We start from the raw sequence: 14,486 nt of genomic DNA on the forward strand, positions 1-14,486 counted from the left end.
AGAGTTGCCCTGTGGGCTGCATCTTCCTCTGCCACCCTTAGCTAGAGTTGCCAGATTTTACATTCATAAAATCCAGACCCGTCCCCAGGCCCATCCATCCCCACCCCATTATGCCCCAGTCCCTCCCTAGCCCCACCCCCGCTTCTTGCTCTGGTTGGGCACAATTTCAAGGGAAGCTTTTCAAAATCCGGACAAAGTGCCGGGTTTTGAAAAGCCATCCGGACCCCTAGACACGTCCTCAAATGGAAGACATGCCTGGTGAAATCCAGATGTCTGGTAACCCTACCCTTAGCCTAACTGTTCCTTTGAGCTGTGCAGGCCTCTGTATGGCTGTGTGGCTTAAAGGAACAGTCTAGACTAAGGCAGAGGAAACAGTCATGTACCACTTCCTCTCAATTGTGGCAGGGAGGAAGGGAAATAGCGATGGAAGATGAGTCATTCCACACTACCAAGCCAATTGTGTAAATTCCCTCAGGAGTAAAGACTCTACTATCACTGAACAGTGACACAGAGGACAAACTCAGGGTCTATGTTAAGTGCATTTTAGAATGAATAGCCATTTGTAATGACCGAGCAAAGTTGTGAAGAGGATAGAAAAAGATCCTTGGTTAGTTCTATATGAAGGTTCATGATGTCAGAAGCCAACAGAGACCACTTTCAATTGAGACGGAAGCCCCAAAAAGCAGGAGGAAACGGAAGGAAGAAAAAAAGAAAGCCAAAAATGGATTTCACAAATTAGCAATGTTCTGTAGAATATCTATGAAAAAAAAATTAATCTTACCTACATTAGTCATCCAAATCACCAACTTTTCAGTTAGGCTGGAAACAGATTTGCAAGGTATAAAACTAAATCTGTTAAAGAAAAATGAAAATAAAATATCAAAGTAACTATAGGCAAGCTAGGGTAACTACGTGCTGATTATACATTAGATATACTTTAATTACCTTGTATTATCTTTCTCTGTTTGTTGTTTCCTTTGTCCTAACAACCAAACAGATTTAAAATGTAGTTATTAAATCTAACCATTTAGACTAGGCTACTATTGACAAATTTGAAATAACTGCTACATCTGCCTAGCAAGTTACACATACTATAATAAACTACTCATTCCAGCTGACGCCAAAGCTGCTTACTTGAACTGGGGTTTTCTATAATGGGACCAATTTATTCAACCACCAATTTTCATGAAGAGATGACATCTAAGCTCAACTCATGCTAAAAAAAAAAAAAGGGGGTGGGGTTCCCTTAAGCTTTTAGAGCACTGTTCCATGTCAGATGATACCTCCCACTTGTGAAATAGATTTATCAATGTCTGCAGAGAACTCCCATCACATGTAAGCAATTTCATTTTCTCCATCAATAAGCACACAAATGGCTAAAAATTACCATAACTCTGACAATTGATCCTATAGATTGCATCAGAGATGCAGTTGGCCAGCCAGTTCAATAAAAATTGTGTCACTATAATTCTTTTCAGGATTTTAAAAAAAGGATGAAAGCTGCATAGACTGCCGATATGGCCATGTTATTTTCCTAGTAAGCTAGTATTCTTCTACAATAAAGGACCACTCATCTTTGCAAGCTTGACACCTTGTAAAAAAAGAAGAAATACTATTGATTGATGTGAAAGGAAGGAATTTGGGTGTGTATAAAGCACTGCCTTATTTTATATAGAACACTGGGACTAAAATTCAGACGTCCAAGGGCATGCTCATATATTTGCCTTTGTCCAAATTTACACCTGTACAAAAAAAAAAGGCAGCAGCATGAATTTAGTACTTAAAAAGTGACAATTCTGAAATTTCCATATATAGCCTGTCCCAATTTAAGCCTATATATGTAAGTGCTGTCAACTAAATAGTGAGGCCACAATTTTTATTTGTTCTGGGGAGGTTTTGTTTGGAAACAAATATAAGGTGTCCTGCTAGCAGCAACCTGCAATTCAAAATTTTGTTATAATGGCAGTTACAATATAAACCAATTCATTAAAGCACCACTTTTTTAGGGGTTTTCATTTTCATATATATATTTTATATTTTTTTCATTGTATACACATAGCAGTTAATAATTCAGATATCAAGGTTAACTTTAGCACTGATCGAAGTCCTTGATCTATATTCCATGCTTTTCTATAGCCGACTGACCACATCATCTCATTGATTTTAGTTTAAAATTCAACCATATACAGTCCTTTACAATCCTGCTCGATAATCTTCCTCCATCATGGAAACAAGACTAGATGTACTAAAGTCAGCTTTAGCGACAATCGCTTTTACCAACTGATGCACAAAACGGCTCATCGGATGTTTTTCCTCTCGATCACCCATTTTCCGATCTGGCCATGCAAATTAGCAAAAACCCCATGCAAAGTAGCCAAGCAATTGATGAACTAACATCACTTGGCTATGCAAAAAAACAAAACAAAACAGGGGTTTTACCAACAAGTCTGCCTAGTGGATTTTTCCATTTTTTTAATCAATGGCAGATATTTTGCATGTGCTACACACACAAAAATATCTGTCCCATTAAAAGAATGAAAAAAAGTCCTCCACCGCTTATTTTGGCCTACTTCCTCCTGCCATGCCATCCCCACCCCCCACAAGAGAAAATTGGCAGGAGGGATGCCACTCCCTCCTGTCAACAGAGCCCCCCCTCCCGAATCATCCCCTCCCCTCTCCCTTCCTCCAGAGAGAAAAAAGGCACAAGGGATACCTACACCCTCCTGCCACCAGATGGTCCCCTAAACCCCTTCTGCACTTCCCAAATCCCCCCTTACCTTTGGTAGACGCTGGGAGTTGGAGGGAAGCATGGTCTCTCCAGGTCCAAGGCTCGCCCATTGAAAATGATGAGCCTTCCCCTCCCCGGTGTATCATAGTCAAGCCCATTAAGATGGAATCCTGTGAGGGCTCAAACGGAGCTCTCAAGAGCCATTCCAACATGATATTCAGATTCCAGGATGGACAGGGTTGGTAAATTGGGGGCTGCAGCCATAGAGCACCCCTGCAGTATCTGACATCATCCTCTGGCACCCTGGGACCTGAAAAAGGGAATTTCAGCCACTTGAACTTTCAAGGAGGAAACCACCAGCCCCATATCCAGACCTTCCTGAAGAAAGGATAGGACAGCAGATACCGAAGCTGTGGTGCTACTCCTTTCTGCACCAGCATTGGAAGGCATCCTATGCCCTGGCGTATGCAGCAAATGTGGCAGGCTTCTTGGCTTTCAAAAGAGTGCACACAATCACATCCAAATAGCCCTTCCAGATCAAAGCCGAGTGCTCAAGAGCCATGCCAACAGACCAAAGCATTCTGGGTCTTGCAGGACGATCGGACCTTGAGAAAGGAGTCCCAGGAATGACTGAAGTCTCAGAGGGCGGCCAATCTGAAGATGCATCAGGTCTGCGTACCAGTGGCATCAGGGCCAGTCCGAGGCCACCAGGATAACCTGTCCCTAATACTTGGCCACTTCTCAGGACTCTTCCTAACATGGGCCAGAGAGGGAATACATACAGGAGTTCGTCCATCAGCCAAGGCTGAACCAGCACATAAATTCCGGTGCTTCCAAACTCATATCTGCAGCTGAAGAATCACAACACTTTCTTGTTGCTCATCATTGCCTTGAGATCGAACGTAGAGCTGCCCCAATGGTTGACAATGCACTGAAACGCCTGAGACAAGAGGGATCACTCTCCCAGGTCCAGAGTCTGTCTGCCCACATGTTTTGCATTCCAACAACGTAAACCATAGTGATGGCCAGAAGATGAGTCTCTGTCCAGCAGAACAGAGCTTTTGCCTCCTTTTGGAAACCAACACTCCTGGTTCCTCTTTGTCTGTTGATGTAAGCCACTGCTGTTGCATTGTCAGAAAACACTGACCGCTTTGTTTGATAACCTTGGCTGAAAATGAATCGGTGCCAACTGGATGGCCCGGAGCTCCAATCTGTTGATGAACCAATGGCACTGCGATGAGTACCATCGCCCCTGCACTGGGAGATCCTCGCAGTGTGCTGCCCAGCCCAAGAGGCTGGCATCCATTGTCAGTGTGGTCCATGACCAAGACACCAGAGTAGACATGTTATGGGACCACCTCGAATACCCAAACTGGCAGCAATTCCTAAATTTATTTAACAAGTACACCAAATCTAACTGCCTACTTGATACATGTCCCTCTAAAATCATGTCAACTGCCCCCCTAGAATTTAAAAAGGAACTTTTCACATGGCTAACATTCGCCCTTGCAAACGGAACACTAAACAAAAAAATGGGACATATACTAATCACTCCAATCCCCAAAGATCAGAAAGCCTCCCCAGCACTGACATCCAATTTCAGACCCATAGCAAGCATTCCCCTCTTCACAAAGATACAGGAAGGATTGGTCAACCTTCAACTAGTCAATTACCTAGACAAATTCAACCTCCTTAACGATCACCAATCAGGATTCAGAAAAGGATACAACACAGAAACTGTCCTAGCCTCCTTGCTGAACCACCTTTATGATCTCTTTAGCAAGGGCAAAAGCGCACTGATCCTACAATTAGATCTCAGCAGCGCGTTCGACTTGGTAGACCACGAAATCATGCTACTGTGCCTTGAAGCAATGGGAATCTCGGGAAAGGCAAAGAAATGGTTCCAAGAGTTCCTAACAAATAGATCCTACCGAGTAATCAGCAATGGAAACTACTCTAAACCATGGAAAAACCCTTCAGGCGTACCTCAAGGTTCCCCCCTATCCCCCACACTTTTCAATATCTATATCGCCTCCTTAGGTCACCTACTACAAAAACTAAATTTAATATACTACATTTATGCGGATGACATATCCATCCTCATACCCTTAAACGACATCACAAAAGAAATTATAGACAATCTCTCAAACACAATGACCGAAATCGATAAATGGACCACTAATTTCAAACTAAAACTAAACGCAGAAAAAACAAAAGTCTTTCTGGCTAGTCCCAATGACAAAATTACGAGAACATCGATAAAAATAAATAATCACGAATACGCAATTTCCAAAAACATAAAAATACTAGGCATCACTCTTGACACTCACCTAACTATGACCGACCACACAAACTTACTAGTGAAAAAATGCTTTTACACACTATGGAAACTAAGAACCATTAAAAAAATACTTTGACCCTTCTTCATTCAGGTTGCTGGTACAGGCACTGATCCTATCCCTCCTTGACTACTGCAACATCATCTACCTAGGCATCCCACAAAAAACAATAATAAAACTGAGACTAATACAAAACACCGCCGTTCGCCTAATTTTTGGGCTAAGAAAAAACGATCACATCAGCCCCTACTACAAAAAACTACACTGGCTTCCAATAGAAGCGCGAATTCTATTCAAATTCGCTTGCACCTGTTTCAAACAAGCCTGGGGACTAGCACCTTCATACCTACAAACTCACTTCACCCTATACAACCCCACAAGAACGACCAGAAACAAAAACATCTTTGCATACCCAAAGATTACAGGCTGCAGATACAAATCCTTCTTGGACAGAACCTTCCAGTTCCAAGCGAACAGACAGCAAACCTGGCTGAAAAACCACATAAACGAACCAAACATGACTTATAATACTTTCCGCAAATCGATCAAAACCACCCTATTCGCTAAATTCATCGGCTAAAACGGTCCCTTCCCCACTAAGACCCCTCTCACGGATGTTCTAAATCTTTCAGACACTCATTACCCTTAGATCTCCAATTAATATGTAAGTTACCATTTAGACTATTGTACTGCATCTAGTCTCTTTATTCGGTACTGTATTTAAACTTATTGTATGTTTTGAATTTGGACTCACTCTACTGTATTATATGTGAATTTATTGTATTGTATTAGTATTGTACTGTACTTGTTATTCGCTGAATGTCCAGCCTTCTTACAATGTAAACCGCCTAGAAGTCGCCTGACTATGGCGGTATAGAAAAATAAAGTTATTATTATTATTATTATTATAATTGTTAGAGGCATCCCAGAGGACAGCAACAGACATGCTGCAGTGGGCCTCCGTCGTTCAGGGCAGTCTAATATGCAGAGGGTCCCTCTTTGGAGACCAACGAGAAAGAAGAGAGTGCTGTAGGGGATGCATATGCACTCTCACCCACTTCTATCGGGGACACCATTGAGCATAGGGCCTGAAGATAATCCCAAGTCAATGGGGATTGCTGTGCCAGAAGAGCTGAAATTTGGCTCCCAAGTTTCAGTCTGCGTGCCCCTGGAAGAAACACATGACCTTTCTCCATGTTGAAACGGACACCCAGATACTCCAGGGGGCTGCAGTTGGTTCTTCTTCAGGATGACAATCCAACCCATATCCTGAAGTGTAGTCAAGATGGTCTGAATCACTTTCTCTGCTTCCTCTCGTGAGGGAGCTCTGATGAGCCAGTCCAGTTGTCCAGGTAAGGTTGGACTAGCCAACCCAGTTTGTGGAGGTGAGCCACCATTACAACCAGCACCTATTGCCTGGCCAAATGGAAGGGCCTTGAATTGAAAATGCTGCTCTAGGTCATGAAACAGAAGGAAGCACCTGTAGTCCGGAAATACTGAGATGTGGAGATACACCTCCATTAAGTCCAGTACTGCCAGGAACTCCCCAGCTGCACTGAAGCAATGACTGACCAGAGAGTCACCATTCGAAAATGAGGCATTCTGAGAGCCGCATTGACATACTTGAGGATCAGGATGGGCCTCCGATCTTCTGAGCCTTTCTTGGGCACAACGGAATATATGGAGTATCTGCCAGAACTCAAATCTGTTCAAATAAAAGAACTGTCTTCTCATTCAAATTGGTAACCAAACTTCAGGATTGCAACCGTCACGTTTGAAAGTCACTCAGAGGTATAGAGTTCTTCAAGAAGAGAGTTGCGCCCTCTAGTGATGAACCAAAGTATATTTTTCAGTCGTTGCAACTTTATTAGTTCTGGTTGAAAAGGTTTTTCAATTTACATACAATAGGGTCTCCTGAAGAAGGAATCGAAACGGGGCCACGTAGAGACCCCGAACCTGTTATAAACTGAATTATCAAGCTGCTCTCAATTTTCTCACAGAGCTATGTTCATTTGAAAAGATTTGTAAAGATAAGAAAAAACAAAGTATTTTCATACAAGTGTTTGAAAGACTGTAAAGACATTTATTTATTTATTTACTTTTGTAATCAAACTTGGAGCGTAACCAGAACTAATAAAGTTGCAACGACTGAAAAATATACTTTAGTTCATCACTAGAGGGCGCAACTCTCTTCTTGAAGAACTCTATACCTCTGAGTGACTTTCAAACGTGACGGTTGCAATCCTGAAGTTTGGTTACCAATTTGAATGAGAAGACAGTTCTTTTATTTGAACTCTAATATTTTTCTGACTTCCACTAATATTTAACTATTAGTACCCCAGTGACATTATAAAGAACTCAAATCTGTGGCTGGAACCCGCTCAATCGCCTGAATGTCCAGCAACCTTTGGAATGTCATCTGGAATTGAGCTGCTTTTTCTAGTCTGCCCGCAGGTGAGTCCACAAACCAGGCAGAGAGGGGACAAGCAAACTCCAACTTGTAGTCGTCCCGGATGACTTCTGGAACCCATTGGTCGGTCATTAGCCTCCCATGCTCCCAGGAAGTCCAATAGCCTGACTCCGATCTTGTACGGGGAGTTTGGAGGCCTGGCATCATTGCGACTTTTTGGGCTGACCACCTGGATGGGAGGTGGAGCCCTGAGATTTTCTATTTCCAGAGAATCTCTGCTGTGGATTCTGAAAGGATCTCTGGGATGAAAGGTGTGAATGGCAGGAGCCACAAAAGGACCCAGGGGCTTGCCCTTTAGAGGTCGTAGGTCTGCTGTCCAGGAGTGACTTCGAGCAGCGGTCTTGGACACTTAGCCTTGAGGCCATCCAACCTTTGGCCAAACAGCATATTACCCCTGAAAGGAAGTCTGTTGAGCGTGGCTTTGGAGGTGGAATCCCAAGCCCAATTTCTGATTCACAGTATTCCGTGAGCAGACACAGAATAAGCTGAGACTTTGCCCACTACCTGTAGCAGATCATACAAGGCATTGGTCAATAGTCCAATACCACCAGCAACAGCTGGGAAGGGGGATCCGAATGCATACCGCTTGGGTCACGCAATTTAGAATGATCTGCTTGAGCCTCAAAGGAGGCTGCCGCAGCAGCCTGCACAGCCAGAGACAAGGCCTCAAACTTTCTTTTGAGCAACTCATCCAGTCTGTGATCCTGTTGATACTTAAGCACTAACCCCCACCTAACCCCCCCCCCCCACACACACACACAGGGAAGGGATGTGCACTTGGTCACCTAAGCCACCAGAGAGTCCACTTTAAGCTTAGCAAACATCTGCTAGAAATCCTGGTCCATAGGATATAGCTTGGACATTGCTTGTGTCAGTTTAAAGGGAGCCTCCTCCAGTGCTCAGAAATCAGGCCTTTCCTATCCGGATGCCACAGAAAGGCAGTAGGCTAAGAGCGGACCCCGCTGGGAAGATGTGCTGCAGCCTGCCACAGATCCTCTCAAGGTAGCTGGAAATAGGAGAGAACCTCTGCAACCAGGAAAGCTGCCTCTTCAGCTGCCAGTACTGGTTCCTGATGAAATTATTCTAAAGCTATTTAATTAGACAAGGAAAGAGAAGTGTGCTAGGAGTCAAATAACTTGAGGACAAACGAGTGAAAATGATTTAAAAAAAATTGTCCTGGATGGGAAGTGATATCTTACAGACATTCATAAGTCATATTTGACAGCAGAGATGCACCCTTGGAGTAGACAAGAAATAACTAAGAAGGCTGGCTAGGTAAGGTAAAGTAGGATTATCTCCCACCTCCCCCAAAACCATCAAATATGCAACAACACTCCTTCCATCACAACTGCATTACAGAACACAATTTTCATAAATATGATAAAACAAGGTGCCTCCAGCCTAAACTTCTCAGCTATACGGTAAGATATCCATCAAGAAAGACCACTGTTTAACAGTTAAGCAACAAGAATTTGAAGACTGTTTAAATAGGGATCCCTATAAAATATTCCTCTGCTATCAAGAGAGAGGAATAAAAACAACTCACCTGCAATTATTTTTGACAAGTACTTTGATGCATCATTAGACACAGCTTTGTCATCACCAAGGATGTACAACGCAAAGCTCTGTTCAAGAAAAAGAAAGCCAACAGTTTATAACTATGTGCTTAAGTTGACATTCAAAGCTTCATATCCACTAGAACTATCAGCTATATTTCCAAGAACTCAGTCTGTCTCTCCTCAGGAAAGATTTAGTGATGTTTCTTCTCTTAGATTAATTGGAGCGGCATTCCACAATGTTGGGGCCTTTTAGTGGTTTAGAGGCAGTATAGATAATAGGTGCTGTGAGGTAGATCTAAGCGATCTTATAGGGTTTATTAATGATTTCTGCACTGTTAGAGGCACGTGTTTTGAGGGTTAGCAGAAGAATTTTATAAGTTATCCTATGACCAATTGGCAACCAGTGTGCTCTTATTAACAGAGAGGTTACGTGATTGTACTTCTTGGAATTAGTTATAATTTTAATTGCGGTATTCTGAATGATTTGTAATCTTCTCAGTTCTTTTTGAGTGATGTCTTTATACAACGAGTTGCAATAGTTAAGAGACGAGATTACTAAAGAACGTATTAGAATGTTTATTGAGGATGAGTCTAGAATTTTTGAGAGAGAACGAATAAGTCGTAATCTGAAGAAACATTTGCTGACCACCATAGGCAGCGGAACGCTTTTTTGTTTGGGGGCCCCACAAGCTCCACCCTAGACCCTGTCCCATAATACTACTAATTGTAATACCATTTTTTCCATTCATTTTTCATATATACAAACAATATAATCTTATTAACAATACATAATGGTTAACCACAAAATTAAACTATGCAAAGCATACATGTTTATTAACATTCATTCCTACCAGAACACCTGGCCTTGGTCAAACATGAAAATAACACCTATGCAAATACAGGCCCACAAACTAAAAGTTCTAATATATACAAACAAAACCCTAAGATGCAAGACTCTGCATGCAGTACAACCCCCCCAAAAAAAGAAACAAATGCATTTCTTCCTGAACAGTGCAAAATATAGACAGCAGATGTAATTTCTTATAATTGACACAATTCAATCACTAAATTGAAAATAAAATCATTTCCCCTACCTTTATTGCCTGGTGATTTTGGTTTTCAAACCATCTTTCCTAGTCTCTGGCTACACTTCCTTCTGTCTGTGCTCTTAACTGTGTATCCATGGCCACCTTATCCATTTGTTGTTTTTCTCTCCTTCACTTTCTGCCATACATCCATCTTTAGCATTAACTTTTAAAAATCAACTTTCTTCCATTTTTCTGCTTTCTTCTCAAAATCTACTTTTCCATGCCTTCCCTTCCCATCTATCCATGTGTATCATCTCCTCAATCTTTCTTCTCCCCTATTCCCATCTACCCATAAGGAGCATTTCTTCTTATCTCTTCCCTGTCACATCCATTGCTGTGTACCATCTCCTCCTTCCCCTCCATCCCTAAGCACCATATCATCCCTCTCCCATGGTCAGACATCTCTTCCCCCTTCCCATGGTCTGGCATCTCTCTCCTCTCTCATGGTCTGACATCTCTCTCTCCTTCCCTCCCTCTTCCCAAGGTCTAACATCTCTCTCCTCTCCTTTCTGCGGTCTGGTATCTCTCTCTCCCCTCTTTCCCTTCCATTCTGTGTGTGGATCTCTCTCTCCTTCCAATTCCAGTGGTCTGACATCTCTTCCTTCTTTGGGACATCTCTCCTCCCTCCCTCCTCTTCACCACTATCATGTCCAACAATTCTCCCTGTTTCTTCCTTTCCCCATATACATCCTCTCTCTTTCCCTCTCACGCAACACACCTATGTCCAACAATTCTCTGTTCCTTTTCCCTCCCCCACCGGCAGCCTTTCTTTCTCTCCCTTCCCACTACTCCACCTAAGCAGCATCTCTGTTTTCCTCCTTTCCTAACCCCCCCCAGAGCCCGTACATTTGTCCTTCCCAACCCTCTCCCAGTATGTTCAGTATCTGTCTTTCCCGACCCCCTGAGCATCTGTTCTACCTGCCTTCCCAACTCCCTACACCAGCCTCTCTCTGTCAGGCTCTGCACCCAGTTGCCATCCCCAGTCAGGGTCTGCACCCAGCCACCCCCTCCCAGTCAGACTCCCCCCCCCCCGTCAGACTGTGCATCCAGCCACAACCCCCCCATCAGACTCTGCACCCAGCCACCACACACCCCGTCAGACTTTGCACCCATCCATCCACACACCCCCGTCAGACTCTGCACCCACCCTCTCTCTGCACCCTGCTCCATCCTCCTACCTCCTCTTGCCTGGTGGTTCAGAGGTGCAGCATGCAGGAGCAAGCTTTTTGCACTCCTGCCCACTGCTAACTCAATCGGTCGCGGCTGGTTTATTCTGCCGCTGAGTGGCAGTGAGCAGGAGCGCACTTTGGTACTCATGCTTGGCGTTCAGCGGTTTCTTTGATTGGCTCCTGCGAATTCTCGCTATTCGCAAAAATTTGCGGGAGCCAATCAAAGAAGCCACTGAGCGCCGAGCAGGAGAAAGTGCGCTCCTGCTCATTGCCGCTCAGCGGCAGAAGAAACCAGCTGCGAATGACCGGGTTAGCAGCAGGCAGGAGTGCGGAAAGCTCACTTCTGCCCGCTGAACCTCTGGACCACCAGGGATAAAAGTGGCACATAAAATTTGCAATTTTGGGGGAGGCCACGGCCCCTGTGGTCTCCCCCGTTCCAACGTCTATGCTGACCACTGTGCTGATTTGTTCATGATATGATAAATTAGAGTCAAGGGTTACACCTAAGAGTTTTATTGAGGAAACGATCACAGCCACAAAGCATTATATACTTTACATCAACTTGTTTAGTTAACTTTCTTCAGTTACACATAGTTCTTTCCTCACTTTTCTTCCTCAAATTCATTTATTTTAAGAATGTATGCTCACACTAATCATTCGAGACATTTTGTTTATAAGAAATGGGCATATTCATCATTCTTCAAATATTCAAATCCAGAAGCCAGTTAATACACTTAAGTTTGTCATCCATAAAACTAGGTCAATTTTTTGAAGGGTACATCTATAAACTAGGCACTAGCATTTAACATACCCATCGTGTGAAAATGTTTAAAATAATAACAAATACTTTAATTCATTCAATTTTCTATACCGTTCTCCCAGGAAAGCTCAGAATGGTTTACATGAATTTATTCAGGTACTCAAGCATTTTTCCTTGCTGACCCTGTGGGCTTACAATCTGTCTAATGAGAGGTTGTAAACTGAAAAAACACCATGAACACCTTCTCTCACACCAGGCAGCATCGTGGGGTAAAGCCCTAGAACAGCAGCGTGCCTGATTGTAAGGCCAAATGGGATAGACACGTGGGATCTATTCACAGAGAAAGGTAGGGGAGGGTCATTGGGGTGGGCAGACTAGATGGGCTGTGGCCCTTATCTGCCGTCTATTTCTATGTTTCTAATTGCTTTCGCACATTACTTATGAGGAATTTAGGAAACGTCTAAAAACACACCTGTTCCTAAAGCATCTAGATAACTGATCCACTCACCTCTCTCCCCTCAATAGCGATTAACTTGTCCTATTGATCACTTTCTCCTCAACAATGGATTTCCTGTCCTATTAATTTTCTTTCTTCCACCCCTCTTAAAGTCAATCAATTTGTACCTTTGTTTAATCTTTTGTAAACCGCATAGAACTTCACGGTACTGCGGTATATAAACTGTTATTATTATTAATGTACCTGAGGCAAAGGGAAGATAAAGTGACTTGCCCAGAGTCACAAGGAGCAGCGTGGGTTTGAACCCACAACCTCAAGGTGCTGAGGCTGTAGCTTTAACCACTGAGCCACACTCTCCCCTCCATGCACACATGCCAGTATGCCACCTAAGTTTAATACAGCTATTCTCCAGGCTGCTTAAATCAGTTTGAATACCAACCCCAATGTGTACACAAACACATAGACTCCTTAATATTACATAGAACACGGAAACATGATGGCAGATAAAGGCCAATGGCCCATCTAGTCTGCCCATTCACAGTAACCATTATCTGTGGATGGGCAGACTAGATGGGCCATTTGGCTTTTATTCTTATGAATTTGCACATCCCTGAAAAATGTAAAGAAATATTTCTGTCAGGAAATTAGGGCAGAGCAGACACTTCAAATTCTCTGTACTTCAACTTCGCTGTCGTGTGTTTCTAGAAATCATTCAAACAGATATCAGTTTTTATACCTTCTAACGGAAGCACATGGAGAAGGCAAGATGAGTAACCAGTTCCCCATACATACCAGCACTGCTAGCTTGCTCCTTTCACAGACTCCTGGTAGGTAAGGATAAGGTTGTACCTCTTCTCCTTTCAGACAGGAGCTTAGCCACTGATAAACGCTTGGAGGGTCCTCAGTAAAACACGAGGGATGATGCATAATGCCTATTTGGACTTAAGACATTTAAAAAAATGTAAAAAGAATGGTTAAGTGGGAGATTCTTTAGGAAAAATGTATGAATTTGACCTAAATGTATGAGTTGCTTGTGTAAGATTGGAGACACAAGGGCCAGATTTTGTAAACGGTGCCTAAATCAGCAGTCTCCTAGAAAAATGGCACCAGCCATGTGTCAATCGCACTCAGGCACCATTTAAAGAATTGCAGCTAATGGCGCCTACCAGAAAACTTAGGCATCTGCAATGTAGGCCAGGGTTTTACTGGCCTACACTGCAGGCACCTAAATTTTTTTAGTGAAAAATGCATAACGGCGCCCAAGTCCTGCTCCACTCCTGACCACATCTACTTAGACATGAGACACCGTTAGGTGTCCTGATGTAGGTGTGATTCCAGCATATACTTTTTTTTTTTTATTTAAACAAGTTTTTAATCAGGTTTTAAATGACACAGTCAAATACCATGCCGATTAGAGCCAATTAAAGCAACTAAATTAAGCAGCGGTAGGGCAACTACCACCACCTAACTTACAGCGCCGTTTATAGAATAGGGCCCAACTTGTTCGGAATGTTAGGCTGTTACAGATGCATTAGGAAGGGTGAACACAGTGCTAAGCTTGGAATATAGTAAGGGGGTGGGTTGGATGGGCAGGGAGAGGACCTAGAGGTATAATAAAAACAATTTAAGCTCAAGTTGCATTGGATCCTGGCTGGATATTTGGACTAATTCATAGTAAAAACTAAAATTGTACCTTTAGTATAAATCAGGTGTTCTCAACCCAGACCTCAGACCACACCTAGCCAGTCAGGTTTTCATGGTACCCACAATGCATGCAAATCTATTGAGTCTCTTGAAAACATAATTGGCTAGGGGTGTCCTGAGGACTGGGTTGAGAGCCCTGGTATAGATGCTTGCAATAAAATGGGATTGGTTACCATTGGGTAATTTGGTCTATTATTTCTGTAATTTTATGC

At 43.0% G+C, this 14,486-nt stretch overlaps 1 protein-coding gene across 4 annotated transcripts in view; it reads right to left on the bottom strand.

The window, feature by feature from the left end:
• Window positions 1–14,486, bottom strand: part of ANAPC1 (anaphase promoting complex subunit 1) — a 261,021-nt gene that overhangs the window by 157,709 nt on the left and 88,826 nt on the right. For all 4 annotated transcript variants that reach the window (XR_004538746.1, XM_033936934.1, XM_033936932.1 and 1 more), the window contains 4 exons: window positions 13,363–13,511; window positions 9,084–9,162; window positions 946–982; window positions 782–852 (listed from right to left, as the gene is read on the bottom strand). Coding sequence is in view for 3 of the 4 variants with exons in the window: in XM_033936934.1 (XP_033792825.1) it covers window positions 782–852; window positions 946–982; window positions 9,084–9,162; window positions 13,363–13,511 (336 nt within the window). In the remaining variant the exon portion in view is untranslated. The remainder of the gene's footprint in view (window positions 1–781; window positions 853–945; window positions 983–9,083; window positions 9,163–13,362; window positions 13,512–14,486) is intronic.

This window comes from Geotrypetes seraphini, chromosome 3 (assembly GCF_902459505.1).
Source record: "Geotrypetes seraphini chromosome 3, aGeoSer1.1, whole genome shotgun sequence".
NCBI classification, from domain to species: domain Eukaryota; kingdom Metazoa; phylum Chordata; class Amphibia; order Gymnophiona; family Dermophiidae; genus Geotrypetes; species Geotrypetes seraphini.